At 47.9% G+C, this 27,057-nt stretch overlaps 2 protein-coding genes and 1 long non-coding RNA gene across 17 annotated transcripts in view; 1 reads left to right on the top strand and 2 right to left on the bottom strand.

Annotated features, from left to right (window-relative positions):
• The window catches only part of XPO5 (exportin 5), a 38,572-nt gene extending 16,768 nt beyond the window's left edge, over positions 1-21,804 (top strand). For 4 of the 12 annotated variants that reach the window (XM_075146709.1, XM_075146710.1, XM_075146716.1 and 1 more), the window contains 20 exons: positions 1,415-1,543; positions 2,304-2,419; positions 3,371-3,526; positions 3,951-3,992; positions 4,602-4,709; positions 6,051-6,250; positions 6,863-6,962; positions 7,865-8,046; positions 12,989-13,089; positions 14,198-14,294; positions 14,822-14,958; positions 15,591-15,688; positions 16,196-16,242; positions 16,448-16,542; positions 17,396-17,458; positions 17,964-18,046; positions 18,815-18,922; positions 19,087-19,224; positions 19,384-19,491; positions 19,595-21,804. In XM_075146709.1, coding sequence (XP_075002810.1) covers positions 1,415-1,543; positions 2,304-2,419; positions 3,371-3,526; positions 3,951-3,992; positions 4,602-4,709; positions 6,051-6,250; positions 6,863-6,962; positions 7,865-8,046; positions 12,989-13,089; positions 14,198-14,294; positions 14,822-14,958; positions 15,591-15,688; positions 16,196-16,242; positions 16,448-16,542; positions 17,396-17,458; positions 17,964-18,046; positions 18,815-18,922; positions 19,087-19,224; positions 19,384-19,491; positions 19,595-19,843 — 2,357 coding nt within the window. In that variant the 3' untranslated portion in view covers positions 19,844-21,804. Of the gene's footprint in view, positions 1-1,414; positions 1,544-2,303; positions 2,420-3,370; positions 3,527-3,950; positions 3,993-4,601; positions 4,710-6,050; positions 6,251-6,862; positions 6,963-7,864; positions 8,047-12,988; positions 13,090-14,197; positions 14,295-14,821; positions 14,959-15,590; positions 15,689-16,195; positions 16,243-16,447; positions 16,543-17,395; positions 17,459-17,916; positions 18,047-18,814; positions 18,923-19,086; positions 19,225-19,383; positions 19,549-19,594 lie in introns of those variants that run through there. The other 8 variants (XM_075146719.1, XM_075146715.1, XM_075146717.1 and 5 more) reach the window with 6 other exon arrangements.
• On the bottom strand, positions 1,459-12,513 carry LOC142080766 (uncharacterized). Its single transcript, XR_012673114.1, has 3 exons — positions 11,807-12,513; positions 1,931-4,819; positions 1,459-1,552 (listed from the first exon to the last, which is right to left on the bottom strand). It is a non-coding gene; the product is annotated as an uncharacterized LOC142080766 (long non-coding RNA).
• A 1,865-nt stretch (positions 21,805-23,669) lies between the features above and the next one.
• POLR1C (RNA polymerase I and III subunit C) lies at positions 23,670-27,052 on the bottom strand. 4 transcript variants are annotated; one of them, XM_075146735.1, is made up of 9 exons: positions 26,943-27,050; positions 26,777-26,848; positions 26,564-26,671; positions 25,922-26,054; positions 25,683-25,802; positions 25,336-25,482; positions 25,012-25,161; positions 24,325-24,441; positions 23,670-23,987 (listed from the first exon to the last, which is right to left on the bottom strand). In XM_075146735.1, the coding sequence occupies exons 1-9, from the start codon at positions 27,009-27,011 to the stop codon at positions 23,869-23,871; spliced, it is 1,035 nt and encodes a 344-aa protein (XP_075002836.1). In that variant the 5' UTR covers positions 27,012-27,050; the 3' UTR covers positions 23,670-23,868. The 4 variants fall into 4 exon arrangements, with proteins under 4 accessions (XP_075002836.1, XP_075002835.1, XP_075002838.1 ...); XM_075146734.1 differs by having other exon boundaries at positions 25,330-25,482; positions 26,943-27,049; XM_075146737.1 differs by lacking the exon at positions 25,683-25,802 and having other exon boundaries at positions 25,330-25,482; positions 26,943-27,052.
• Between the last annotated feature and the right edge of the window lie 5 nt (positions 27,053-27,057).

Here is a 27,057-nt window from a genome sequence, read left to right as displayed (position 1 = left end):
CTGGCTGAGCTTGGGGCCTACCGTGTTGGCTTGGCAGCTTCCATTTGTGTCTTGACTCTTTCAGCCTGGATCTTGGAGTAAAATTAATTTAGGATTTTCCTGTGGCAGCTCAGGCGTTTCATTTTACTTACTCTCTGGTATTATTTTGCTTGCTGGCCAGGTCAGTGGCCTAGGAGAATTTGCTGCCTACTGTCAAAGCAAATATGCCTCTTGGTCACCTAGAGGAGGAAATGAAACAGCCTGGAGTCCTGCTCAGGTTAGGAGAGGAAGGCAGCCTACAAAAGACTTTAAGTGTCATTCCAGAAAGAAAATCTGTCTTGGCCCTGCTAAGAAGCTTCTGATTCAGTACAAATAGCTAGAGTTGAGCAATTAAAATAGCCAAATTTAATCATGATCTTAAACCAGCAAATGGGGAACCCTGGGTATTAATAGTGGTTTTTTTTTTTTCCTTTCTTTTTGTATTTTACGTCCCAAAACCGAGATTGGTTCTCACTGGCTGGTATAGTTTGGTACTCACTTGGTGGCTGGGAGGATATACTTAATAAATTACTTAAATTCTTACTTTTTACATTTATGTTTGAAGATTTTAAGTGTTGCATTTTTTTCCTGCTTATTAGTTTATATTTTTACTTATTGTAGTGAATCTATTTGGGTGGAAATCAAAAAGAGTAGCTAAATGCATAAAACCAGAATTTGAAATAGTTTTAGGGAGTTAAATGATATTGACGGTATTACATATATAAGAAAATAAAACTGATTTGAAACAAAAAATAAAATTACTTGATAAAACAACTTTTTTAAACAATGCAAGTTGCGTCTGTAGTCAGCAGAGCTGCTTCTTTTGTGTGGTCATGTACTGGAATATTTTGGAACAAAGGAAATTCTTGTTCTGTACTTTGCTTTTCATATCTTTGAAATTGAAAACAAGACTTCTTTGGGTTTTTTGAGTTCGCATTGGCTTGTCAGCCTAGAATCTGAACTGGGTTAAGTTGAATAATCTTGAAAAAGAGTGTTTAGCTGAAGGAAGCGGTAGTTATCTAATGCTGTTTTTCTGCCTAGCATCTCAAGGTGCTTTGTAAGCAGCAAATGTATAGTTTGAAGAATTGTTTAAATTAAAAATAGAGGCTTAATTGTAGTAAATCTGGGTTTAGCATCGATTTTCATAATTCATACTGCATTTTAATTGCGCTTACTTTTATGTTAATCCATCATTTTTTAGTCCATTTAAATCGCTTCCAAAAATTGCCCATCCTGTTACACCTAGTTTACTGACTGTATATCTGAGCTTACTACACAGCTATTGCCAGAGCAACAGTCCGTAATGTTCCCAGGTCTGCAAAGCTGCAGGTGAGCTTTGGGGAAGGGAGCATTTGTAGCATCAGCTTGTTGCATGGTGTCTGATTTTCCACTGTAGCTTTCCGAGCCCAGCAAGGAGAGGTGATGAGGATGGCTTGTCGTCTGGACCCTCGAACTGGCTTCCAAATGGCTGGTGAATGGCTGAAGTACCAGCTCACAGCTCCTGTTGATACTGGACCCATGAACTGTAAGTTACCTGAAAAAAATAGGGATACAGGATTTGTTTTTTAATTCAAGCCAAGAAGAAACTTCTTTGCCTTTTTTTTCTTTTTCTTTCTTTTAAGTGGGAGCCAAGAATCAACACTAGGCTTTCAGGCTTTTAAGGTCTTCGCAAGTTAAAAGCAAAATCAAATCAAACCCACCCTACCCCAGATTTAACCCTTTGTAGTCTATCTGTGGAATAGCTAATGTAAAGTCCCTGGCTCCTCCTTTCCCTCCCCCAAATCTCTCTGCAAAACAGATGCAGCTGTGCCTCTGATACAATTTTACAATTATTTGGGCCTTGTTATCTCCGTAACATACTATTTTTGTCCAGGGAAGTTCTGCCTGTCCGGCAAATCCCTCTGTCAGTCACCTTGCTTTCCTCCTGTGCAGGAAGGCCACTTGCTGCTCTGCAAAGTCACACCGAGGGCAGTCTTGCTTGCAGTGCTGAGTCTGGGCATGTGATCTCCCTCATTTCATCTTCCCTTCTGTGATTTGTTGGCGTTGCTCCCTATAGTATTTCAAAGGTCAGACTTATGTCTCAGGAGCCTTCACTTGAATGAGGCAAATCACATGGGAGTACTTAATTGCTCCCAGTGCATCCCTGCCAGGCATCTGCAGGGAGAGCTGTGTGACCAAAATACTTGTGAGCGCTAAGATGTTGCAGCGTGGCAGCTGATTATCAGCCTGGTGGTGTGCGTGCGGGGAGGAGCATGGTGAGAGCTCCAGTGTTCTCTTCCTTTCAGCTAAGACAGGCGAAGGTCTCTGCTCCGTCTTCTCTCCATCCTTTGTGCAGTGGGATGCCATGACCTTCTTCTCAGAGAGCGTCATCAGCCAGATGTTTCGAACCCTGGATAAAGACGTATGTGTACCAGATGCTCTTGCCTGCTCTCCTGGCTTGTTCTGGGTTGACATGAGTGGGTTTTTTCAGCTATGTTGTCCTTGAAAAGTTCGTGGTAGCAGGTTACCTCCATGCAAAACCCCAGATTGTTTGGTGAGTGAGTCTCATGAGGAGTAGTGACCCTTCTTTAGATGGGATCAAACTCATACTGGCTTACTCTGTCAGGCATGTCTTGGTTCTGGATGCTATGCTATGAGAAGTCACAGGAGAGCGCTCAGGTGGCATGCTTTGACATAGTGCCTTGCTAGAGAAGCGGACTACTTAAGCGGAAATTTCCTAAGTTTATTCTTTTTAATCATCCCCTGATTAGATATTTTATTTTATTTTTAACTTTTAACTAAATGAAAGAAACTCATGCTCAGAGAGTAGAAGATAGGAAGCAATTTCCTTCTGCTTTTTGTTCAGCATGCAAACCAGAAGGAAAGCATTTTTTTTCTCAGTCTGATGTAGACTGACTTGATTTTCTTTTTATTAGGTTAGGCTGCTCATGCACTTTAGTTCATCATTCTAATCAGTAAAATAATTATATGGGTTGATATAGTTGGTTAAGCATGGAATCTATTGGACAGAGCCAAGAGGAGAATTGCGAGCCAAACTGAGAGAGAGGAAAATTGCCTTTCCCAGAGGCGCAAACAATAGTATGGGGATTTGAGATTGACATCTCAAGACTGTCCTCCCAACAATGGCAATGCTGCTGTTCTTTTTCTCTCAGCAAGTGAACACAGTTAAACTGAGGTTTCTACTGCTTTTCTTTCTGGTTTGAGAAGAGCTGTGTTGAACTGAGAGGCCTGATATGATAGCAGCAGCTCCGTGGCCTAGCTCTAGGAGTTGTAGGATGTGTGCCACAGGCTGAAGTACTGAGTGTCGCCTCCTTTTTTCTTTCTTTCTGCTTTCCCTTTCCTGCCTCTGTAGGAAATCCCAGTGAATGATGGCATAGATCTGCTGCAACTTGTCCTTAATTTTGAAACAAAGGATCCTCTCATCCTGTCCTGTGTGCTAACCAATGTCTCTGCTCTCTTCCCATTTGTCACTTACCGACCAGAATACCTACCGCAAGTACTTTCCAAGGTAGGTACTTGCAGACCATGCTAAAATCAAGTAGGCTTTTTGTGGTGCAAGGCCCTTGTACTAAACTGCAAGAGTTAATCCTCTTGGTGTTACTGTCAGGGAAGGACTATCCTTTGTGTTAAAGACTGGAAAAACTGAGAGTGAGTCTTGTTCAAGAAGAGACAATGTCAAATAACACAAATTTTGCAGTTCCTAGCCTTAAATCTTAACATTAAGTGCACGCTCTGGCCAGTAAACACCATGTCTTATTTCAAGGCCTCACTGTGCTGCTGATTCATCTATGAACTTAGTCAAGGGTTCTTCACTGACTTTAATGAAATTGCACCGAAGTCTTATGATCTATTCCTTGAGCTCAAAACACACATGAATGTTAGATATTAACAAATGACATGAGGTTTTGGATTTTTCCTCCCTTTTCTCACAGCTGTTTGCTTCAGTTACCTTTGAAGTTATAGAAGAAAGTAAGGTATGTCTGAATTATTCTCTACTAATAAGATATAACAGTTGGATTAAATCATACTCTGTTTGGGAGTATGCTGAGTCTGGAGACTCCACTGTAGTAGGCTTCTCAAGTATAGTCCTGCTCCTGGAAAGGGCTGGGAAGTCTAGATGTAACTGATCTGTTCTTGGTTGACATAGCCTAATAAGCTTTGGCTCCCGAACTTAGAAGGCCACAGGTGTGGTCTAAGGCCAGTGCACTTAGTCCCAAAGTCTATGTTGGCCTTTCTGAGAGTGAAATCCCTTCATTAGCTGTGGGTACTCTTCAGTGGTTGGTATACGTGGCTGTGAAGGATGGCTGTAAAGCTGCTAGCTATCTAGGGAGTGCTTGGAGCTTGAAATAGCGAGTAAGATCCATGGCATCCTCTCTCCTTGAGCACAACTTGTTCAAATTGGGGTTGGCTTCTTGGGTTGGCTACTGCTCCAGAGGAAATCTGGTTGTGTGTGATTGTTTGGGGTGGAGGGTGTGGAAATGCTTTTTTGGTCTGTACTCAACAGTGCAGAAAACTGAATGTAATGCATTTGTCTCTTGAAGATACCCTGCATTTGTCTGAACTTTTGTTTTGTTGCATTGAAGTTTGTTATGTCTGTCCAGGCTCCTAGAACTCGAGCAGTGAAGAATGTGAGAAGGCATGCATGCTCCTCAATCATAAAGATGTGTCGGGATTACCCTCAGCTTGTCCTGGTATGTAAATTCAACTCTATCATGGAGAGTCTTGCCTCAATTTCAGCTGGATTTTGTGGTATCTTCAGCTTCCTTGGTTACAGCCTCTGCTTTTCTTCCAAGAAACATTCCTGCAGCACAAATGGCAAAGTGTTTTATTCCCTGCACCTCCCTTCTTCCCCGCCTTGCCCCCTGAAAAATTTTCCGCCTGAAGGGTTGAATTGTAAAGTGATGAGTTAAATGAAAAGGTGATGAGTTAAATGCAAAAGGGATGAGGAGGAGGATACAAGCAGCACTAGATTCATTTTATGGGAATGTTTGCTGAATTTCCATTTTGTCACTTGTGGTGGTCTCAGTTGATTCCTAAGCTGAAGACGCTAGCAATGACTAATCTCCAGACTTTCTTCTGTTACTTCACAGAATGTAGGAGCAAGAGGAGAGTATTTGTTTTCTGTATTAGCTTGAGGAGACTAGAAAAATCCATGAGCCAGTGTTTTGTTTGGTTTTGCTGAACTAAACAGCCTGCATGCAACATGCGTAGCTCTGAACTCCTTTCTTTAGTGGTGTTTGTGTGGAGTGGCTCTATGATTATGGGAGCACCATAGGACATTGCTAGTTTAAACAAAGACATGTTTGAGGATGCTAATTGAGGTAATTTAGGGGTTCCAGTCTGCATTCTGCAATAGCTGCTAAGAACTAGTGGGTTTGTCTTTGTCCCGCTCTACTGGTCCTTGAACTACAGCTGTCTCTTTCCCATGGCCAGCCAAACATCCTCACTGGAAGAGCCAAGGGCCCAGAGCTGCCCCAAAATATGTTCAGATGACTTTGCTGAAGGGGGTGATTGCTAATGCTTATACAAAGTTACAGGAAGACATGGTTGCGACTGGAGTGGGTAAGGAAGAAATGCAACCATTCCTGTGGAGATAGTGATAACCATATGAATCGTTATTAACCTAGTTGTGAGCAAAGAGATGGAAAAGTCCTAAGTCTGGCACTTGAGAGCCAAAGGAGCGAGGTACTTTCTGTGAGCAAATAAAAGAATCAGAACTATTTTGAGGTGTGACACTGCTGTAAGGGGTATGACTGCCTAGAAGAGAGAGATTTCCTCTGCTTATTTCAGTCATTCTGGAGACTAAAGTAAACTGGATGCAGAATGATGACAGAGGAAGAAAAGAGGTTCTTTTAGATTGAACATTCAGAGAAACTTGAGTCTGAGAAGGAGATGGCTATGTAGAGGAAAGGTAACTTAGACATGCTCCTCCAGCTGTTCTGCATAGAACAGTACACCCCACCTCTGCCTCCCCCAGTGGCCCTCCTGCACAACAAATGCATGACACTCTTCCACTTGGATGTCTTTTCTAGCCAAACTTTGAGATGTTGTACAACCATGTGAAGCAGCTGCTCTCCAATGAGCTACTTCTGACGCAGATGGAGAAGTGTGCTCTTATGGAGGCCCTCGTCCTCATCAGCAACCAGTTCAAGGACTATGAGCGGCAGAAGGCTTTCCTGGAGGAGCTCATGGCTCCTGTTGCTGGCTTATGGCTCTCCCCAGAGATGCAGAGGTATGGATCATTTTTCTGAGCTTTGAGCTGGGAGGTGTTGCAGAGGTAATGTCGTGCCCCATAAGGGAACACGCAAACCAAATGAGGGTGGTGGGATGCCTAGTGACCTCCTGTGGTCTGGGCAGTCATAGTGGTAATAGCTCTCCTGCAGTTCAGAAACTGCCAACTGAGTCTAAATGCTGTTTGTTGAAAATTGCTAGGTAAGAGTTGTTTAAGGAGATAGAGGAACACTTCCCAGCATGCTCAAAGCATTTGCAGAAAATGAGAAATAAAAGATGTCTTTGCTTATCTCCAGGAGAAGCTAGGAACCTCAGCTCTCCTTACTAAAGCTGAGGTGTCCTGCAGCCCTGGGCAGCATGCACAAGAGTTTTCCCAGCAGGGCTATCTTTGGAAGAGATTCATTAGGTCCCCGTGGCCCAAGAGAACTGGAGACGTTTGGAGAGTGTGCATGTCTCTGATGCTTTTTATCATGTTCCCATGTACAGTGTGGAGCACTAGCTAGTCTCTCTAGCCTGCTCTGTATTTTTTAGTATGTTTATTGCCAGTGCAAAGCTCTGCTCAAATTCCCTGGTACAAACAATAATCCCCGTTGCTGTCTTTTGCTGCTGCCAGAGTCCTCTCGGATCCTGAAGCCTTTATCTCATACGTGGGTGCAGACAACAAAATTGCCGATCCAGTCTTGGAAGACCCTAGTGGCCTGAACCGCTCTAGAGTGAGTATCATTACCGGGAGAGGTGTAATCCTTAGTGAGATGGGACTTGCCTCCTTCCATCCCCCATTCCTGTTGTGGTTACACACGAGATCTCTCCTGATCATCTACTTCTTTAGGGTGCGGATCAGTAGGTTTTTCAGACTGCAGAATAACAGGCTGGCTTTTGCCTCTTTAAGCTACAGTAATGAGCATGTAGGCCATGATTATTCAGCAGAGTGAAGCACACTATTCCTTACTCTTCATGTAGCAGAGTTTGGTTTTGGAGAAGCAATTGGTTTACATGATTTTTGGAAATATGGTGCAGTGAATTATGCTTTTTGAGCTAGGCAGTATGGAAAGCATCATGCTGAGACTGCAGCATGAAATATAATTAAAATTTATCCGAGGAGATTCGTGTTGTTTGAGTTGTTAGTGAAATGTCTTCACTTCTTGGACAGACTGCAAATGGAGTTGCTATCTTTAGGTCTGTGGAAAACACTGAAATGCAGTCCACAGGGCTGTGCTTGTGATTTGGGGCTAATGCAGTTTGACCACTGTGTCATGCATCCCAGCACATAAAGGAGATGAGGAATTGGTGGTGTAGACCCTTCCTTTTAGAGGGCAACCCACCTGGTTGCTTGCATACTCATGAGACCGTATGCATCGATGCTGTGTCTAATAGCGAGTTCCTACGCCGTCCTGCCATGGCCAAGGGTCACTGAAGATGATGGAATGTAGCATGATCGTTTGCTGCATTTTCCTGGCAGCAAACCCACCAGAGTTAGGCTAATCTGGCTATCACCAGATTAGGCTTCTTGTAGAGTGTTCCCTTTGAGATGGGATGATGATGGGTTTTTCTGAAAACCTGTTTATTCGGGTTGTGCTCTGGCTAAGAAACACTCTCTCCACATCTCTTGCTGCAGATAAGCTTTTGTGTGTACACCATTCTGGGAGTTGTGAAACGAGCTCGTTGGCCTGCTGCTACAGAAGAGGCGAAAGCTGGAGGATTCTTGGTGGGATACATGCCCAGTGGAAGTCCAATCTACCGTAATCCCTGCACTGAGCAGGTCCTGAAGCTTCTTGACAATTTACTTGCTCTTATAAGGTGGGTCAAGTTGACTTGAAATCATTTATGTTGACTTAAGAATCTCTGAAAGCCAAACTGTGAGAAATACGTGGAATGCTCAGAGCATGTTCTCCCAGTGAAGCCAGCGGGAACACAGGCTGGTGCAGGTGCCCAAGTACTGTTCCTGACTGTTCACAGTGGGGAATGGCACTGGGGAAACTGGAGCCTTCTGAATGTTCATTGGCATGGCCTACAAGAGTCCATCAAAGCCAATGGGAGCTTGGGCTGGGGTTGCCTCCCCCACCTCCACTGCTATAAATCTGCCACCCAGTTAATCGTTTCTCGACTAACATCTCTGCTCTGCCCTCAGCCCCTACAAGGCCACCTCTCCAGTCACCACCAGGGCAGTCCCAGCTCTCATCGCATCCTGTTTGCGTTGTTCTCTCTTCAGTGTTAAATTAAGCTGGTTTTGCTGAACATGAACACCAGCCTCCTGAAGCACTGTCTGCTATTGAAATCAGTGGATGCATACTCTCAGGCTGTTGCTACCTTGCAGTGCCTCTCTGCACGTCACTGGTGTTGTGTACATCTGGGGCAGCCAGAGGAGGGAGCAAGAGAAGGCAGAAAAGGGGAATCCTGAATAACACAGTTCCCAGAATTACAAAGGAGGAATCTGTCTCAGGCTAACTGCTGACACTGGGATTTTGCCAGCTTATGGGGCAATTTTGTGAGATAATGCTACCTGTTATGTACTTGAAAACTTGAGGCTCTGTCCTTGGCAGGAGCCTGTTGGGAAAGAACATTGTCAGAGCCACTTAGACTTTTCAGCTCCCAGGTCTGTGAGGAAGGGGGCCCTGTTACTCAAGCTCCGTCTAATGAGGTATGTTTGGTAGTCACTGAGCCCAGGACTGTTTTGCTTCCAGTGAGAAGCAAACATGCTAGACTGGTAGGACAAGCATGTGCTGTCTTGGCCCGCCCTAGCGGTGCTTCTCATCGCAAAGCTCTGTGTAGCACAGCAGGTGGTACTTCGGCCAGTGAGCAGGGTTGAACCATCTTGTTATGGCTGTGCAGCTGTGCTTGAAGTGTTTTTTGCCTTTTGTCCTGGAAGGCTGAAGATCCTATCGATGAGCTTTTGGGATAGGTTGGGTAGAGTAGAGTTGCCCGAGTAGAGGTAGCCTCCTGCCATTTCTTCCAGAGCCTGGAACATGCTCCGTATTGTGGGAGACAAATCAGTCCCCAAGGTCTGAACAGGCTGCAACGGACAGACTTAGCTTGTGTGATCACTGTTCTTGCCAGAACTTACGCATTACTAAAAACATTTGGGATCTCTGTTACAACAAGCTTAGGAAACTATTGTCAAACTCTATCGCTGCCTGTGAAGAAGCAGAAATTCTGTGCCTGCTTGTTTACCACCTCCAGGAAAACACATGAGCTATGTTCTATTGCCAGTGCTTCCCCATCTACATAAAGGAAGAGGCTCCCTGGCTGTTTTTTGAGATAATGCATCTGTATTGTTCGAGCATCTCCCCTGCAGACCAAAATCTTTTCTGAGCACATGGTAGTAACATATATGGAGCAGCCTGTACTTCACTCAGAGCTATCCAGGCTTTTCTTAAGGCTGGATGCCCCAATAAGAACCAATGAATGATGTATTAAGAGCAGTAGATCCTCCACTTCATACCTTTCCTGGCTGCTGCTGGATATAGAGGCCTCTTTGTGTGACAACTGCAAGCTCATAGTTGTTCAGTGCAAATGTTGATGATACTTATGTCTTTCTGGAGAAGTTGGAGCTTGTGCTATGGAGCTTCTGGTGTGTTTTTTGCTGGCTTTGAGTGCCTTTTCCATGTATTGCTTCCTCAGGCCCTCTTTAATATGGATTACACAAGAGAATATGGAATCTGTAGCAGCCTGTCAGCAGGCAGGAAGTAAAGGGATATGAGAAAGGCTGGCTGGCAGGAAAGCTGCCTGTGTTGAGGATGCCTTCAGGAACATAGTTGTATTGCTGTTTGGGGATGGATGCTTCTTTTAGCTCTGTGCCATTAGGCAGCTTTCTGTGGGGATAAGCAAGGTCCGGCGTTGCTCATGTGCTTATGCAGGAAGCAGACATGGAAGTCCTCACAGATTGTGTTGGTTACTGTGTGGGCAGATCTGCAAGTAGCAGCAGCATGGATCCTACTGAGCAGCTGAATTGAACACCAAGTCAGGCACCAGGTTGCAAAAAAAGGGCATTTTGCAGGCTGAGCAGTTGGGTCAGCTGCTCTCTGGATGTTGTGTGACGTTCTTCTCCTGTGTTTGCAGACAGAAGCAGTGAAGGTTGCTAAGCTATTGGGGTTTTTACCAGGGTAAGTAGCTGGAAAGTAGGTCATGGATGAGACCAAAGAGGAATGAGATGAGAGGAATGAGAGGGAGTCCAGGTAACAAGGAAAAATAAGGTAGTTTTTAGTGGCGTAGACGGTGTGGTGTTTTCCCTGCCAGCCTGTCTTTTTGTGCCTACCTATTTTTGTCTCTGTCTTGGTAGCTGTATTTACTGAATGATTTTGAGGTTGCTTTGTTAATCACTGCTTGCAGCTTTTTGAGTGATGATTCTCCCATCCTCTGTGGTACCTCATTTCATCTAGGTGCTTTCTATCTTCTGGCTTAAATTGTTCTCTCCCGAATTTAAACCCAAATCACGATCTCCAGCCAGCTTTAGATAAAGGCACATTTCTGGAGTCAGTAACTACATGAACTGATTGGCGCAGCACCTTTATTGTGCTGGGATTTGCTCGTGTTTTGTTACAAATGGACTGGTCAGGCTCAGCAAATGCATTGCATGGACAAAGGCTTTTTTGGAACTCCTCTTGATGAGATGCTGACGTTACCAAGGCATTAATGCTGGTGAAAGAATTGTTGGATAGACGTGGATGCTGTAGGCATTTTCAGTGTAGTCGGCTCCAGCTTTAGATCAAGATTCTTCAAGCAGGGGCTGTCCTAAAGGACTCATCTTCTGGCCTTCAAGCCCATCTCTCTAGGCATCAGACACTCTTTCCAGCAGAGCTGTGACCATCGCTGAAAATACACTCCCCTAAGTCCTGCCATATCCTTTGCTTGTGTTTTCTAAAGCATAAATGTCTCTTGAATTTTGTTTTTCCATGTTCTCCTGTGTGTGGGATGCCCAGGAGTGCTGCTCACTGCTGAGAATCTCAGCTGGAACATGCCTAGGGGCTACATCTTCATCATGTTTGAGGGCTGTCGGATGCTTCTTTAACTCCCATGGGAGCAGCTGATTAGCAATTTTCTCTGTTACCACTGGGACCTTGCTAAAGTATTAATTAAGGGAGATCAGCCTGTGAGTGAACATCTGCCCTCCCAACTGTCAAACTTGAGAAAATGCTTCAAGGACTCTGAAACAACTAAGGACCAGCTTCAGGATGTGACTGTCTGACCCATCCTGCTGGGGTTAGAGCAGTGGGATTTCAAGGTTCGCTCCCGCAATTCCACAGTCCTTGGGTTCTCCCCGCTGCCCTTCTGCCCAGCATGAGGCAAAGCCAACATTGGCATGGAGCAGGCAGGAGACATACAAGAGGAGATGATTTTAGTAGCTAGGTTTCAGGATAGCTTCCAGCAGAAATACAGTTTTTTGAGTTAGTGGAACAGCATTATCCAAACCTTTGTGGAGGCTGGGCTGCTCCCTAGCCCCTCTTGGGAAAGTAAAACCAGGTTGTGCCCCCTTTGAGGCCTGTTGCACGGTGTTAGATCCAGCCCAGAATGAGAGTATGAGTCATTAAGAAGTCATTTGTGTAGCTCTTATGAAACTTACATACTTGCCTTCCTCACATGCAGTGAGCAGGGAAGTATTTAACACTTGCAGAGAGAAATGGGATAGTTGTCATTTGGGAGCTAACTCAGGCTCTCTGCAAACTCAGGCAGATGTCACTGCATCGGGGTTGCCAGGATTGTGAACAGAGACCTTAAAAAAAAAAAAAAAAAATAAAAAAAAATCATTAAGACATGAGTGAAAGCTGAGACTCTGGAGACAATATTGAAGTCTGTCCGCGCTCCCTTCCCCCAGCCATTCCCATGTACCCCCCTGCTTTGGGAAACGCTGCTCTAGGGGGAGATACTGAGTTGCCCTTGATCACCTCTAGCAGCAGGTACAATGGCATTGCAGTTTTGGAGGAGGCTGCAGGATTTGTGCTGTGTGCAGCTGGCGACACCCAGAGTGGAGGTCTGAGGTCTCAAAGGAGAGAGGTAGGTGAGAGAGACACCCCCTGCTGAGTCCAGCTCTGAGTGTCAGTACCCTGGCTAAGAGGGGACCCATTTTGGCCTGGATGGCAAGAACCAGCCACCCGTGGCTGAATTGGTGTCCCTCGCGGAGAGCTGACCGTGGCCGCCTCCTGATGATGCGGAATTGTTCCCAGCTGGATGTGTTGTCCAGGGGGCACATGTGTCTGCCACGAGTAACATCTGATCGGACTGATGTTCTCCCTAGAGTCCCTCCAATGCCACCTGCCATTCTGGGGACTGTGACCCATCCCTGGGGGGCAGTGTGTGTATTTTGGAGCTGAAACAGCCCCTCCCTCTGCAGGGGCCTTAGGTGCAGAAGATCTTTTGAGATTACAGAATCCGTGTCTTGTCAGTTTTTAAAATACATTCTCTGATCCCTTTGGCCAAGCTAATAAGCTGTTGCCAGCATCGACTGGAAAATTGCCGGGAGTTTTTACTACCAGTGCTTGCAGGGGGTGGGGTGAACTGAAATAAGTGGAAGGGGCAGCCAGGAAGATTCAGGACATGAGGTGGAGTCACTCCATGTCTCTGTCGGGTCAGCTTCCCCAATATTTTTGCAGGTGGGGAAGGGGGATCCCATGCACACGTGCTTGGTCTCGCCTTCCTCATCATCTGCCTCAGAGGAGCTGTTCACAAGCTGAAGGAGAGGATCCCACTGTCAAGGGCAAAAGGGGTTGACCCATACGAGTATAAACCAAGTGCTCTTCTGTTTCAGGACTCACAACAATCTCTACATGCCAGAGATGGTGGCTAGGCTGGGGGAAACGTTCGCAAAGGCCTTAGACATGCTGGATGTGGAGAAGAATGCCATCCTAGGTAAGGAGCTTCTCTTCAGGAGGAATGTGTGGGCAGATTCTCAGAGGTATTTGAGGTAGTGGACCATCAATAGCAGTGGAAGTGAAGAGGGGCTGGAGAGCCATCTTCTTCATAGTATTCGCAGCTCAGCTATGATTTGAACCTGCTGAAATGAAGAAGTTAAATAAGTTACTGGTCTCAGACAAATTGGTTTCTTCCGCATGAAATGAAGGGTACCCTACCAAACTGCTTATCCCACCTGGGTGGTGCTCTCTGCAACATGGCATTTTAGGCTGGAGAGACTGGGGGTGCTGTAATTGTCTGCCTTTGAGCAGAATTAGTGCTCGGCAGGATCCCTGAGTGCTGGTGCAGAGACCTGTCCTGGAGGGCAAGAGCCAAGTCCTGCAGTATGGCCCTGTCGTTTGTTTCAAGCCAGTGTATTAGAAGAGGCTTTTGGAACCATCTTAAAACAGTTTTGAGCTTGTGAACACAGAAGCCTTTCCAGCCAAGCAGAATTGGTTGGCCTTGCGGATAAGCGTGGACCATGACTCTGGACCTTGGGGTTTAATTTCAGGTTCTGACAGACAGTGAAATATTTTGGGGAAGTTGCTTTGTCTTTCTTATCTCTATTTCCTATCTGTAAAATGAGGACATGCTTCCTTTGCCTCTTCTCTGTGACCTATAAACCCTCTGTCTGTGAACCACTGCACATAAAGCAGCAGGGCCTTGATCTCTGCTCTAAACTTTTTAATATCATAGTTCAGCAGTAGCTCATGTCCTGACAGAGGTGAATACAAACCTGAAGGGATGGGCTATTAGAGGAGATGCACAACTGTCAGCTTTGCTTCTGACTGGGTTCTGATAGCTCCAGTAAGTTTTGCCTTGGAGAAATGAGCTATAACCACCTTAGTGGGAACACCTCTGCTCTGGGTACAACCAACCTGAACTTGGCTGACCTCTGAGGGGAGGTTCTGCCCTAGGGTTCCTGCACCTCTTCCCATTTGGCTGCATGTTGATCTTGCCAAGCACTTCCTTCACTGCCGTCAGGCTAGCTGGGGCCTGCTCAGCACATTCTGAGGGTGCACTGTGCTTTCTCATTAATCTAGCTGAAGCTTATTCTTTCCCACAGGTCTCCCTCAGCCTCTGCTGGAGCTTTATGACTCTCCTGTTTACAAAACAGTCTTAGAAAGGATGCAGGGCTTCTTTTGTACCCTCTACGACAACTGGTAAGAGCACCAGATATCCCTCACACAATCCAACATTGCACAGCTGGAGCAGTAGGCTATTGCTGGGTGCTGACCTCTTCTAGAGTTAGACTTTTCATGTGAGCTGCATCCTATAATATCCAAGTACGAGTTGCAGTGGTGAGCTATACTCGGTGGTTGTAACCTACCACATACACATGGAACACAGTTGCTGGAAAAAGTACCTCAAAATGTGGATCTGCTTTTAGCTCTTCTGCAGTTAGGTAGTCGGATTGGAGCACTTATCCGACATCCTGACCTAGTTTGTCTCTCTGCCACTTTTAATTGTGCCACTTGAAAGTGCATTTTAGTGCTTAAATGCTTAATTCATTGTCCCTCTGCAGGTATCCCAGAAAAAAAGAGATATCATGCTAAAATTCCTCTATAGTATTTGTTTAAGAACATGGCAACTGTCTAATCTCAAGATGATAGTACTTGCAGCTGTTGCAGGCCAGAAGCATGGTACCTGTTATCTAGCAGAGTTGCAACTAACTTGTTTTTTGTTGAAGTTTCCACATCCTGGGAAATGCAGGCCCCTCCATGCAACAGGATTTCTATACCGTTGAGGGTCTTGCCACCCATCTCCTCAGCTCAGCTTTCATCAACCTCAACAACATTCCTGATTACAGACTGCGTCCCATGCTCCGTATCCTTCCATCACTGTCTCAGGCCAGCTAGGGAGGCTTTGAGCATGTAAATTGAAAACCTGGTGGCTTCCTAGCATTGTTTTCAGTATGGCCAAGCCAAAGAAGAGTGATTGAGGAGGTAAACAAACAGGGATACACCTGGTGTGGATGAGGTGTGAGCCTAGGAGGGCATGAGCAGAAACAGCACTGCATGGGGTCAGAGAGAATAAATGCAAAGGATTTGTGTGGTCCTGGAGGCACCACGAGAGGTGAGTAGTGCCTTCCTGCGGAGCAAGGGGGCTTGAATAGTGCAGGAGCTTGGCAATAGGGTGTCTGAGTAGACTGTGCTTGTGTGGGAGACCATCTGGGGTTCCCAGCCCACTTTCCAGGGCTGGACGTTCAGTCTGACAGCTAGGAAATGGGCGCTGAGCACCCTCAGCTTTCTCAGCTGAACTGTCAGGGCAAGAGGCTGAATACCTCATGCTCTTGCTGTGTAGAGATGCCACTTGTTAATTCAGGGCTGTGAGAAGATGGGCTTCAAGGTGTCTGTCGTTTGGCCTCCCAGTGGAATGGGCTGGTTTGGGTGATGTGCTGCAGTCTCCCTAGTAGCTGGCCATAGGTGCTGGGTCTCTTCCTTAACTGGTCTGTGCAGGTGTGTTTGTGAAGCCCTTGGTACTCTCCTGCCCTTCAGAATACTACGAAACCCTTGTCTGCCCCATGTTGGGACCACTCTTTACCTATCTGCACGTGGTAAGAAAACAGCTTGTTTGATGCCTGTTCCTTGGCAGCCCAGAGTCCTTGTAGCAGCTGGCAGCAACGTGTGAGAACGTCTGTCTCTCTTCAAAGCCAGCAGAGACAAGGGCAGAGCCTCGATGTGTAATGATTTTGATGCTCTTCAGGGGATATGTTGCTCTTGAGATGTGTTGAACCCTGGCTGTTGCACAGCACCCCTTGCTGTGAATTCAAACCTGTGGATATCAGCTCCTCAACCTTCAGCCCTGAGAATTTTTGCGGGTTTTTTTTTTTGCCTGCGTCCCCTCATTTTCCTGACAGCTCACTCAGATTCCTACAGCCAGCACAGCCACAGCATCTTCAGCACACTTGGTAGCAGTTCTTGTCCCATTCAAAATGGGGCTTGGCATGAGAGCTGTGTTTAAAGCTCTTGTGCTTCTATCAGCAGCTATCACTTGGGCCTCTGCATGGTGTCCAGCATGGCTCCTTAGGAAGGTATTGAATCTTCCCTTTTGTCTTGAACAGAGGTTGTCTCAGAAATGGCAGGTGATCAACCAGCGAAGCATGCTCTGGTAAGCTTTCACCCCTTGATATGAGCACTGAAAGGGGGAAATGGGAAGAGGGATGGAGCGTTGGCCCTTTGCCCAGGGAACAGCCCTGCCGGCAGAGGGCTGGAAAACACTGTGTTTACCCTGATGGTGACTCACTCCATGTGGGCGGGCAGAGGGGATACTTGAAGACATTGGCTCCCTTCACACTAAAACCTGTTCTCCTCAGTGAGGATGATGCTGTAGATGACAACCCCGAGTCTCAGGAGATGCTTGAGGAACAGCTGGTCAGGCTGCTGACCCGAGAAGTCATGGATCTGATCAGTAAGTGAAATCAAGCTAGGTCCCTGGGACATTTGGGAAGTTTGCCCTGGAGAGGATAATAGCAATTTCCAACGTGCAGTAAAACTTAATTATAATGACCAGTAGTATTTAACGTAATCCTTAGAAGCTAGATGTGACACAGTTAACTCTGCCAAAATCTTAGCTAAAACCTAGTAAGAGATCAATTAAAAACTTTCAGAAAAGTGTAGTGTTTCTTTCATTTAGGGCTCCATGTTTTTGGCACTGTCCCTGTAGGAGTCCAGTCCTCCTTTGGAATCTGGGTTCTCCCTTTCTGTGCTCTGGAGCGCAGTACGGGAGATTGATTTGTGGTCAACCTGAGTGTAGAGCAGTTTTGTTGCTGGCAATTGCCATGTCTCTAGCCAGACAGAAGGGAAGAGTCCCTCCCCCCCAGGCAATCTCCTTTGTGTTCCCTTTCTCCAACACTTGTGTTTTTGCCAGCGTGGCTTTGAGCAGAGAGGCTGGGAAAATTGACTCTGCTTGGAGATTACAGGTCCTCAACCTTGTATCTCTTTTCCTGATCTGCCTTAAGATGCTGTTCTTCTCAGGTTATAGGCTTCAAGTGGTTTTGCATGTTCCTGGTTCTCAGTAGTTTGAAGCAGCCACTGTGCAGCCGGTTCCACTGTGGGAGGGTGCTGTGGGTGGGGTGTTTCAGCCTTCCAGGTAGTGCAGTATCTGGCTTTTATACTGGGCTTTCAGATTCTTCAGATACCATGTAAGAGCTGAGGGAGCCTAAAGCAGCTGTGAGCCCATCAGAGTCTGTAGGATAATCTCTGCATGTTCTGAAGTAGCATCTTCCCTTTTCTGCTCCTCTGACCTGCAACTGTTTTTGCAGCTGTTTGCTGTGTTTCTAAGAAAGGTGTTGAGCATAACACTACTGCTGCTGTAGACGGAGACGGTGAGTAAATGCCCACCTTTGCCTTTTCTCTCCATGGTATGTGCAAGCACTTTTTCCATTTCTTCATGCATTTCTTGAGGGAGAGGCTGGCCTGTTGCTGGAAGTTCTGTGTGAGGGGTTTGGTAAGAAGCCTTCAGCGCAGTCCTGCCCAGTGTGTCTGGGGGCCACAGAAAAACCCAGTCTAGCCTAGGAACAAATGTCCTGTAGGGTTCACAGGTAGCACGTTGGAGCAGCTGATTCTTAAGGTACCAAGAAGAGGGCTGAGGAGAAGAGGGGGATGTGCACGGTCTTCCCAAGAGCTGGAGGTAGCTAGTTGGGTGCCCTTCCTGCCCCACAAAGGGTGGGTGCTTTCTGCTTGGAGAGAAACGTTCTGGCAAGCTGTGCCAGCATCCTGATTCTGTGTGCTGTCCCCTGGTTCCCAGCTTAGTTCTCACTGGGCCTCCCTGTGTCTCCCTCAGTCCTCAGGAGGCTGTGTTCACAGTGCTGCCTTTTCTCTGCTCTGCAGATGATGAGGCGATGGCCACAGAGGTGACTCCCCCTGCCAGCGCAGAGCTCACCGAGCTCGGCAAGTGTCTGATGAAGCAGGAGGTAAGAGCGCATGCTCTGACTTCCACCATCCTTCCTCTGTACTCTTTGTCACGCTTGTCTGTGGTGCAGCCGGATGCTGCTACAGAGATCTAGGCTGCTGGAGCATTCCCTGGCTTGAGAATCTTCTCTCAGGAACATATGTGGTTTTTAAGAGCCTTGTTAATGGTTGCAGAAGACACAAAGCAAATGGGGGTTGGGATCCAGTATAACATGCAGCTACAGAGTTTCAGCCCTTCTGTGGGCAAGGCCCTGCACTTCAGCCCACAGGGTGCTCCCTGGCTCTGCCTCCATCCTGGGCTCCAGCGTTCATGAGGAAGAACTTCACCCAGCAGCTCTTTTTTTCTGTAAAATCTGCCAGAGCTGGCACAGGAGCCGAAGTGTTAACACAACCCACTGTGCAAAGCACCTTCATCCCAATACCTTTGTACTCCTCCTCTCCTGTGGACGCCTCAGAAGCTCTTGCAGAAGCTTTTGCAGTGACTTGAGAGTAGCAGCTGATGGGAGTCCATGGGTGCTCCAGGGCCTTTCCAGGGGAGATGACGAGGGCAGGTTTGCTTGAGGTTGGTTCCTCACGGCTGTGATGGTGCACACTGGGTGCCTTTGAGCACCTTCAGCTGGAGCAACAGCAGCAGCACGCAGGATTCTCAGAAGATAGCCTCAAGGAGCTCTTGCAGAGTCCCTGGATTGCTTCTTGGCTCCCTTCAGGTTTGAACCCTGGAGGTGGGAAATCATTCCTCTGACTGGTTTCCCTCTCTGACTCCTTTTCAGGATATTTGCACTGCGCTGCTGATCACTGCCTACACATCCCTCTCCTGGAAGGACACCTTGTCCTGCCAAAGAACCACAACACAGCTTTGCTGGCCGCTGCTCAAACAGGTACCTCTGGGAGGAAGAAGGGATTAGTTCTGGCAGGGTTGGGAGGGGAAGCCCTGAATGTAGTGAGAAGCGTGGCTGCTTCAGCGCTGGGAGGACCAAGCTGCTGCAGAAAGGCGATCATGTAGCAGCATCCTGCTTCCGTGCTGACAGTGCTTCTTCCCCAGGTGCTTCCAGGAAACCTCCTGCCCGATGCCGTGTCCTGGTTTTTCACAAGTGTGCTGAAGGGCTTACAGACACACGGGCAGCACGATGGCTGCATGGCAGCTCTTGTCCACCTGGCTTTCCAGATCTACGAGGCCTTGGTGAGAAACTCTGCTCTTTGTCCAGATGCCAGGTTGGCTGGGGAGTGGTGGAAGACTAATCCCATGCCCGCTTGGGTAGGGGCAGAGGAGCTAATGGCCTCCAAGGAGGGCAGGGCTGCTCCTCTAGCAGAGCTGTGTTAACTATACTTCTCTCTGCAGCGCCCTCGCTATGCTGAGCTGAAGGCAGTGATGGAGCAAATCCCAGACATTCAGAGGGACTCTTTGGAGCAGTTTGATTCAAAGCTTCTCAACCCAACACTGCAGAAGGTGGCAGACAAGCGCCGGAAGGATCATTTCAAGCGCCTCATCACAGGTTGCATTGGGGTAGGTGATATCCTGGAGGAAAATGAACCTGTTTCGTTTCATGCAGGTACCCTGCAGAAGTGACGGGGCAGCCGGTCTACCTGCCTCTCCCCAACCACCCCCCTTCCCAGCCAGGAAGCTGTTGCAGCATATTGTCAGTGTTTGTTCTGACTCTCTTCAACCTGGAGGTACAGTGGGGATGCAGCACAGACTGAGCAGCCCCTCGAGCAATGACCTCTCACTGAGAGGCAAGGGCTACTTTGCACAGGGGTGCCCGGGCGAACAGGGTGTTAAAATGTTTGAACAAAGCTGCTAGGTGGGTGCTGGGCTTTTGTGAGGATGGTGGCATTGGAGTCTGCTACACTGAGTTAAAAGCTACGGAGCTGGTGCACTGGTGGTTACCTCGGTGCCCTGGCACTTAGGAAGGACCAGGCCTGAGATTCCCCAAAATGCAAGCACAGGGGCTGAGCCTAGGGATTGCTCAGAATCTGGGGTCTGCCTCTGATCTGCAAGCAGGCTGCCCCTGAGTTAAGTGGGGCTATGCAGGCAGTAATGACTGATGCCTGCCTGTCTGTCCTCTGCAGAAGCCCCTCGGGGAGCAGTTCCGCAAGGAAGTTCACATCCGGAACCTCCCATCTCTCTTCAAAAAGGTGAAGCCATCACTGGAGACGGATGTGCTAGAAAATGAGGATGGAGAGGGCCTGACTGCACTCTTTGAGCCCTGAGCCTGGGATGCTGCAACCATCTCCTCCCCTACCTTATATTTTGTCTCTCCTCATAGTAAGCACATTAGATTCTCCTTGTCATCACCTCCACAAGCGTTCGTCTAAATAAAGCCCCTTACAGGTCCTGTCCCGTTCTCCCTACGCTGGGATGGGGCCTGCGGTGGCATTTGAACCAGGCTATTAAGCTTTCCCCGATTCCTTCCCCTCCCTTCCATTGGATGAGCATCTTTGGACCTCTGCTTCTCTGCAAGGTGGGAGCTGAGCCCATAGACTCCGTTAGGTAAAGCCTGGTCAGCCTGTAGCCTTGGGTCACTCTTGCTCCACTTCATCCTTTGGGGTTTAGGATTAATGCAAAAGGCAGAGTAGTGCGCCATGTGAAAAGGGGCTACCCTAATCTTCCTCTGGGTGCTAGTAACCAGGCTTTGTAGGGAACACATCAGACACTCCTGTCATGCCTATCAGCACTTGTCCCTAACGGACTGGTACTCTGATGAAACCGTTTCCCTCCAGGATGCTGAGCCTTGGGCTGAGGGCTGCGTGCCAGGAAGCCTAGCAGTGCTCTAGGATCTCCCTTGAGATCAGCCTTTCTAAGGTGCAGCTGCTCTCTAGAAGGAGGCAGACACTGTCATATATATACATATATATGTATATATATATGATCATACAGCTTGTTCTACCCAGAGCCAAATGGAAGGCATTTACTTTGTGCCAGCCTTTCTTGGACATCTCTCAGGGGGAGCAGGACAGATTTTTTTTTTTTGCTACTATTTTTTCTTTTTACCATGCCCTGTAGACTAGAACATGGCCAGTGCAGGGTACACAAAATCTGGACCAATATCTGAAGCACCTGCAAACCAAAAGGGATCTTCTCACTCTGTTGCTGTGGAGGTGACAGTAGCCCGTGTTTTTACCCAGTTTGGTACTTCTCAGAGAATTGCGTGGTGGGGCAGGAGGGGTGGGGTTTATACTGCAGTTTACAGGGGGGGAGCCAGGTCAGAAACTGGGTTTTAGATGAGGTGGGACTCTATCAAACCACTCCAGTCTGCAAAGCTGGTTCTTCTTACATGATAAATGGTTCGCTCGATCTATCCTAGTGTTAGGACAGGAGCTGGGAGGGTCTGTCCAGAGCTAGCTGGCAGTTTTGCCATCTGGGAGACAGAACAAGTAATAAACCATGGTGGACGGAGAAGGTGGTGTCTCCACTTGGACAGAAAAGCTGGGGTTGGGAGGGGTGGGAGCACAGAAAGGAAGAGCAGGCCTTGGGAATCCACTCACCCTCCTGCCCCTGCTGTTCCACCAGCACCCTCCACTTTCCTCCTGGCCTCAAACTTTTTTAACCTCTGAGCTACCATGGCTCCTGGCTCTAGCACAGGCTGGGTGTATTTATTGTGTTGTGATATTTTTAACATTCTGTGACTTCATGCTAGACACAAGGGGGTTTTTTTAAACGGTTTTTAGAACCTTTTTTGTAGGAATGTTTAAATCTGAAGCTGTCTCTGAACTGGTTGTGTTACACCTCTGAATGTCAGTAAAGCTATTCCAGTTTCATACACATGGTGTCATGGTTTCATTTTTATTCTTTTATCTGTTTCAGTAAGATCTGAGGCCTCTGCTCTGCCCAGATTGCCTTCCTAAGGATTTTTCAGCACTCCTTAGTCCAGCTACCAAAAAGGGAGCACCTTTGCTGGTAGTCAGCATACATTATCAGGGAGGGGATGAACCATTCCAGACTACATAATTAAATTAGAAGGCAAGGGGAAAACTGCATTTTAAAGTATTTATATGTTACTCACAGCTGGTTTATATTAATTCCACAACAGCTGCTAGGTCCCAGTTTACAGCTTGAAGGGTACATGTTGCCAAAGCAAAGCCCTTTGGCATGGCTATTCCAGGGTATGTCCCATAAGCAATATGGGAAATATGTGAAGCAATAGCACAGAAAGGTGCATATGCTACTAAAGTAGCCTCCAAGCTCAACCCTAGCTTTGGCTGGGAGGAGCAGTGTCTTGCAATAGTACTGTAGTTTAGCCATAACTCTCTCAGCTGACCTTTTCAGTAACACACGAGGGTGATGTAGCTATTGCCTTTGGTCTGTCCCCTCACCCTATGAAGGTTGCGTGAAGGGTCCCTTTTACACCAAAAGCAGAAGTCCTCAAAGAGGTGGGCCGAGCAACGTCAGTGTAAGTTTTTGTTACAAAACCTTTTTCCAAGGCCCTAGCTGTAATCCAGCTCAGCACAGACGCTGCTTCAGCTTGTTTAAACTGAAAGGATCCAGCCAGAAATTACTATTTTTCAAATGGGATTAACACCTAAAGGAAGTTTACAGAATAAGTAACTATAGCCGAATGAAACAGGTAGAGAAAAGTATGATTTGCTACGCTAAACTCTAGACTGTAGTGAGGATTGACTTAAGCAACTGGGACACACCCGTACTCCCAGCCATTCTCTGAAGTTCCAGTTCGTTCATCAGCTTGTCAAGAGAGACTTTCACAAGCCAAGACCTACCCGGTGCTGACTAACAGTAGTGCTCACCACTGAGACTAACTTGCAAGTTCTCCCAGGCTTCCCTGGGTGGAGACAGGCCTTTGGCTGTCACTTGCCCTCCACCATCCAGTTCTGCTTCAAGGTCACTGAAAGGGAGAAGAGAGTAGTCAAATCTAACACCTGCGAAAAAATGCCTTACCTTGAGCTATTTAAGAAGGGACAGTCCGTCCTTACAGAGCTGCCTTACCTTTGCACAGAGAAGCCCAATACTCTATCATAGAATGGTGTGGGCTGGAAGGGACCATCAAACACCATCTAGTCCAACCCCCCCTGCTGTGGGCAGGGACATTTTTCACTAGATCAGGTTGCTCAAAGCCCAGTCCAACCTGACCTTCAACACTTCCACGGGATGGTGCATCCACAACTTCTCTGGGCAACCTGTTCCAACATCTCACTACCACCCTCATCGTAAAAAATGGCTTATGTCCAATACACATCTACGCTCTTTCAGTTTAAAACCGTTGCCCCTTGCCTTGTCACTACAGGCCCTGGTAAAAAGTCTTTCTCCGTGCCCTCTTTATATATTGAAAGGCTGCAAAAAGGTCTCCCTGGAGCCTTCTCTTCTCCAGGCTGAACAACCCAAACTCTCAGCCTTTCTTCATAGGAGAGGTGTCCCAGCCCTCTGACAGTACAGCCTTTTATCTACCATATTAACTACCCTGGAGCTGGTTTGAGACACCTGCAAAACAGTCCTGCACTGATACCGACTTGTTAAATCTCACTGACCTGCTGCGCTTTACTACACTGCCATTTTGGTCCTTTTCACATACTGCATGCAAGCTAAAATAAATGCTATTACTCATCTTTAGACCCGCTGCCACTTTCTTTGTGTATTACTGTCTCACAATTGTGAACAGCACAGGAGGAGACAGCTGTAAAGAAAAGCCTTTATTTTAGTGCATCTCCTCACTGAGGCTCATTACCAACAGAAAACAAATTCAAAGAGATTGTCCTAGGACTCTTAACAAGCCCACCTCAAACCTCTTGCCTACAGAAGAGGAATCACCCCTGCAGGCAGGTGCAGGAAGCCCAGAACAGCAGTGCAGGGATATGCTTCCCAGCTACAGCCTGGTCACTCCATAGGCACAGAGTCCAGTTCATTCAGGAAGCGCTGACACTTTCCCATCAGGATCTTGATGGCTTCACTCACCAGCACATCTGGAGGCAAGATACCCGTCGACTCCACTGAAACTGCACAGAGACACAAAGTCAGCACAGCCACTACGCAGCTTCAGCCTACACCTGGCTCCAGCATTTCTGTTCCCCATCTTCCCTTACACCACACTTCTGACAAGCCAGAACTTCACAGCCAGAGGAGAAGAGGTTACGTTTGCCAGCAGGAAGCACAAACACATTCAATCCCAAAGCAACACCAAACCACAACCTCAGTAGTTACTGGAATATGAATGTATGAAGACTGACCACGTGGCGGGGAAGGGGGAGGCAGAGACCCAGTCGCTGGCCAGTCTCTGCTTGTTTACACAAACCACAGCAGGGCTCTACGTTCTGTGGAAAATGGGGCACTTACAGATGTAATGGTTTCGCACTCTTGCCAGGCGCACAAGGTTTTTCAGACCCTCATGACGGAAGACTTCTCTGCTGAATGTGTCCAACCGTGCATTGGCTACTCTTGCCACCTTTTTTCCTAAAGGGGAAAAGATGAAACGAGATGGGCGCCTGTAGCAGATGGGTGCCTTATGGTCATGGCAGGTGCTTACCCCTCAAACATGCGCTCCCCCTTCAGCAAAGGCAGCAAAGCCACAAATACAAAGAAATAGCACATCCCCACCATGAAACTCCAACCTGATAGAAACTGGTGTTCTTGAACAGTTCCAACCCAAACACAAAGCTTGTATGTACCCTTGGGCAGGACACAAGAAGTCTTCTCCACGCTAAGCTGCTGGAAAGAGCAAGCTCACCACCCAGTCTTACAGACAACTGAACAGCACTAGAAGCTGCAGTCAGCAGCCGCAGGGCTCTGCGGACCGGCACCCAATGCCTTCGCATTTCAGGGAGATCCCAGTTCATCACCCAACACATCTGCATGTGACAGCCACTCATCCATAAAACCAGCCTCAGAATAGCATGAACGGTTTCTGATTGGCAAGACAACATCACAACGTGGTTTTGTCTCTTCAAGGTTTGGCTCTAGGCTCTAATCCGTCTCTGCTAAGGTTTGTAAGGAAAAAGGCACTTCAGAGCAGGAAAAAAGTACCTTTGATGTTCTGGATCTCAATGACTCCAGGGGAAAAGCACTTCTGCAACATCTCGGCTGCCTCATCCTCAATAGGCTGCAGGAGAGTAATGTCAGGAAGCAGTCGATAACTAGCCGTAGCCACAGGAGAAAACTTGGCATGATCTTTACCTGCATGAAGAGTTAAGAGTTAAGGATGAGGGCAGGCTCAGGGAATGAGAGTGCAAGGATGCCGGGGCCTAAAGTTCCAGGGGAAAAACACCCTTCCCCTTCACACAGCTGTGCCCTAGTCCAAGCACTCACACTCCTCCTCTGGCTGCCCCAGGACCCATGACTCACCTATACCTTTGACACAGTGCATAAGGACATCTATTTCCTGGCCAGGTCGCAACAGTGCAATGAGGATGTCATCGTGAACAGGTCGGAAGTCAGCATCTGGAAAGAGGTCTGTCTGATTTCCCAGGGGCACCCACGTCATATGTTTACTGTACACTGTGAAGAGAAGCCACAAGCATCAGCCAGCTGCTGTCTCAAAACAGGTTGCTGACCTGTACAGGACTGGAGATGGCAAAAAGTTTAGCAGAATGAGAGAATCAGCTCTCTCTGCTCACAGGGCTGATAGAACAGACCAAATCCTGTCTCCCAAGACCAAAAAAGAAAAAAACACCACCTATTTTTAGGAGAGATCTCACCTTTGTGATTGAAATATAGTTCATTAGGATCAGACGATTCCTTGGCTGCCTGAGGGTTTCGGCTACATTTTATTTTCAGCTGGAACTGCAAAGTATCAATTTCTGTGCCTTCTTCATCTCCTGGGAAGGGGAGAACAGCATGAGCCTCTATGGAATCACACTTCTGCTTGGTTTACATGACCCTGATTTCCTGCTTCGGAGGAAACCTTCAATATTTCTATTTGATCCAAGGCTCTCACCTTGGTTTCTATATTCGAAGAGTCGAGGGTCAGCTCGGATAGGGATGAGGCCCAAGCGATGAGCCAGAATTTCATCCTGCACAATGGATGTGTTGTTGTACACAAAGACTTTCTCTACAGCCATCGTTGGCACCTCAAGGAGACAACAGATCAAGTCAGCATAAGATGACAGTTGAACTAATGCCAACAGAATATCCATCTAGAGTGTCCCTTCTTTCCCATAAATAATCGCCCTACAGACTCTTTTCAGTGGTATTTCTGCCAAACCAGGCTACCCAATATACCCTTACACCCAATATACCGCCTTCCCCATTTTTTTTTTTTTTAAACAAATGATCACAAGAAGTGAAGGGTAGGCTAACCCACAGACACTACCAGCAGCACCCCTAAGAGCGACAAGCGCTATTCCTCATGCTGCTAAGGCCCTAATTCTCTTTGGGCTCCTGGCACGCGTGCAGAACGAATTTGCGCTTCTCTTCCAAACCTAGAAGCCATCCCCAAGCCGTCCGCTGACATAAGGCAGGGCCCTCCCCACTCCCCATCACGCAAGTCCCCCGCTCCTAGGCCGGCATCCCCACACCTTCCCCACAGCTCCCCGGCGAACCTCGGTCCCTGCCCCCGCCCGCCCGCCCGCAGCGGTACCTCGGCGAGCAGGATGCGGCGGAAGGCGTTGGCGATGGCAGCGTCGATGCCCACCATGTCGAACTCCAGCGAGCCCTCCTCCTCGCGGATTACGTCCACGCGGAACGCCTGCACGGGCCACGCGCCGCGGGTCACGCCGGGCGCCGCCCGCGGGACCCGACCCGACCCCGACCCCGACCCCGACCGCCCCAACCGCCGGCGGCGCTCACCCACCTCCTCGAAGCGCCGCTGGTCCCAGGCGTCCTCGTAGCCGGGGTAGTTGCCGGGGAAGTCGGTGGTGTGCACCTGCAAGGAGGCAGACAGGCGGGGCCGTGAGGGGGGGCCGAGACCGTGAGGGGGGCACCGAGCGCCCCCCGCCGCCCCGCCTCGCCCCACTCACGTTGCGGACGCCGAACTCGCCCAGCACCACGCGGTCCCGCATCTCTTCGGTGCCCCGCTGGGCCGCCATGGCCGCAGCCGCCACCGGGGGGCGGGGGAGGCGGCGCTCCCCGGCA

This window comes from Calonectris borealis, chromosome 3 (genome assembly GCF_964195595.1).
Source record: "Calonectris borealis chromosome 3, bCalBor7.hap1.2, whole genome shotgun sequence".
NCBI lineage: Eukaryota > Metazoa > Chordata > Aves > Procellariiformes > Procellariidae > Calonectris > Calonectris borealis.
This window is presented reverse-complemented; position numbering and strand designations above follow the sequence as displayed.

Coding starts and splice junctions, on each gene's coding strand:
- POLR1C (XM_075146734.1), bottom strand. CDS start 27,011: ATGGCGGCCCAGCGGGGCACCGAAGAGATGCGGGACCGCGTGGTGCTG. Junction 26,849..26,942: donor GCGAGTTCGGCGTCCGCAAC/GTGAGTGGGGCG, acceptor GCCTCCTTGCAG/GTGCACACCACCGACTTCCC. Junction 25,162..25,329: donor GCACTGTGTCAAAGGTATAG/GTGAGTCATGGG, acceptor CTCTTCATGCAG/GTAAAGATCATGCCAAGTTT.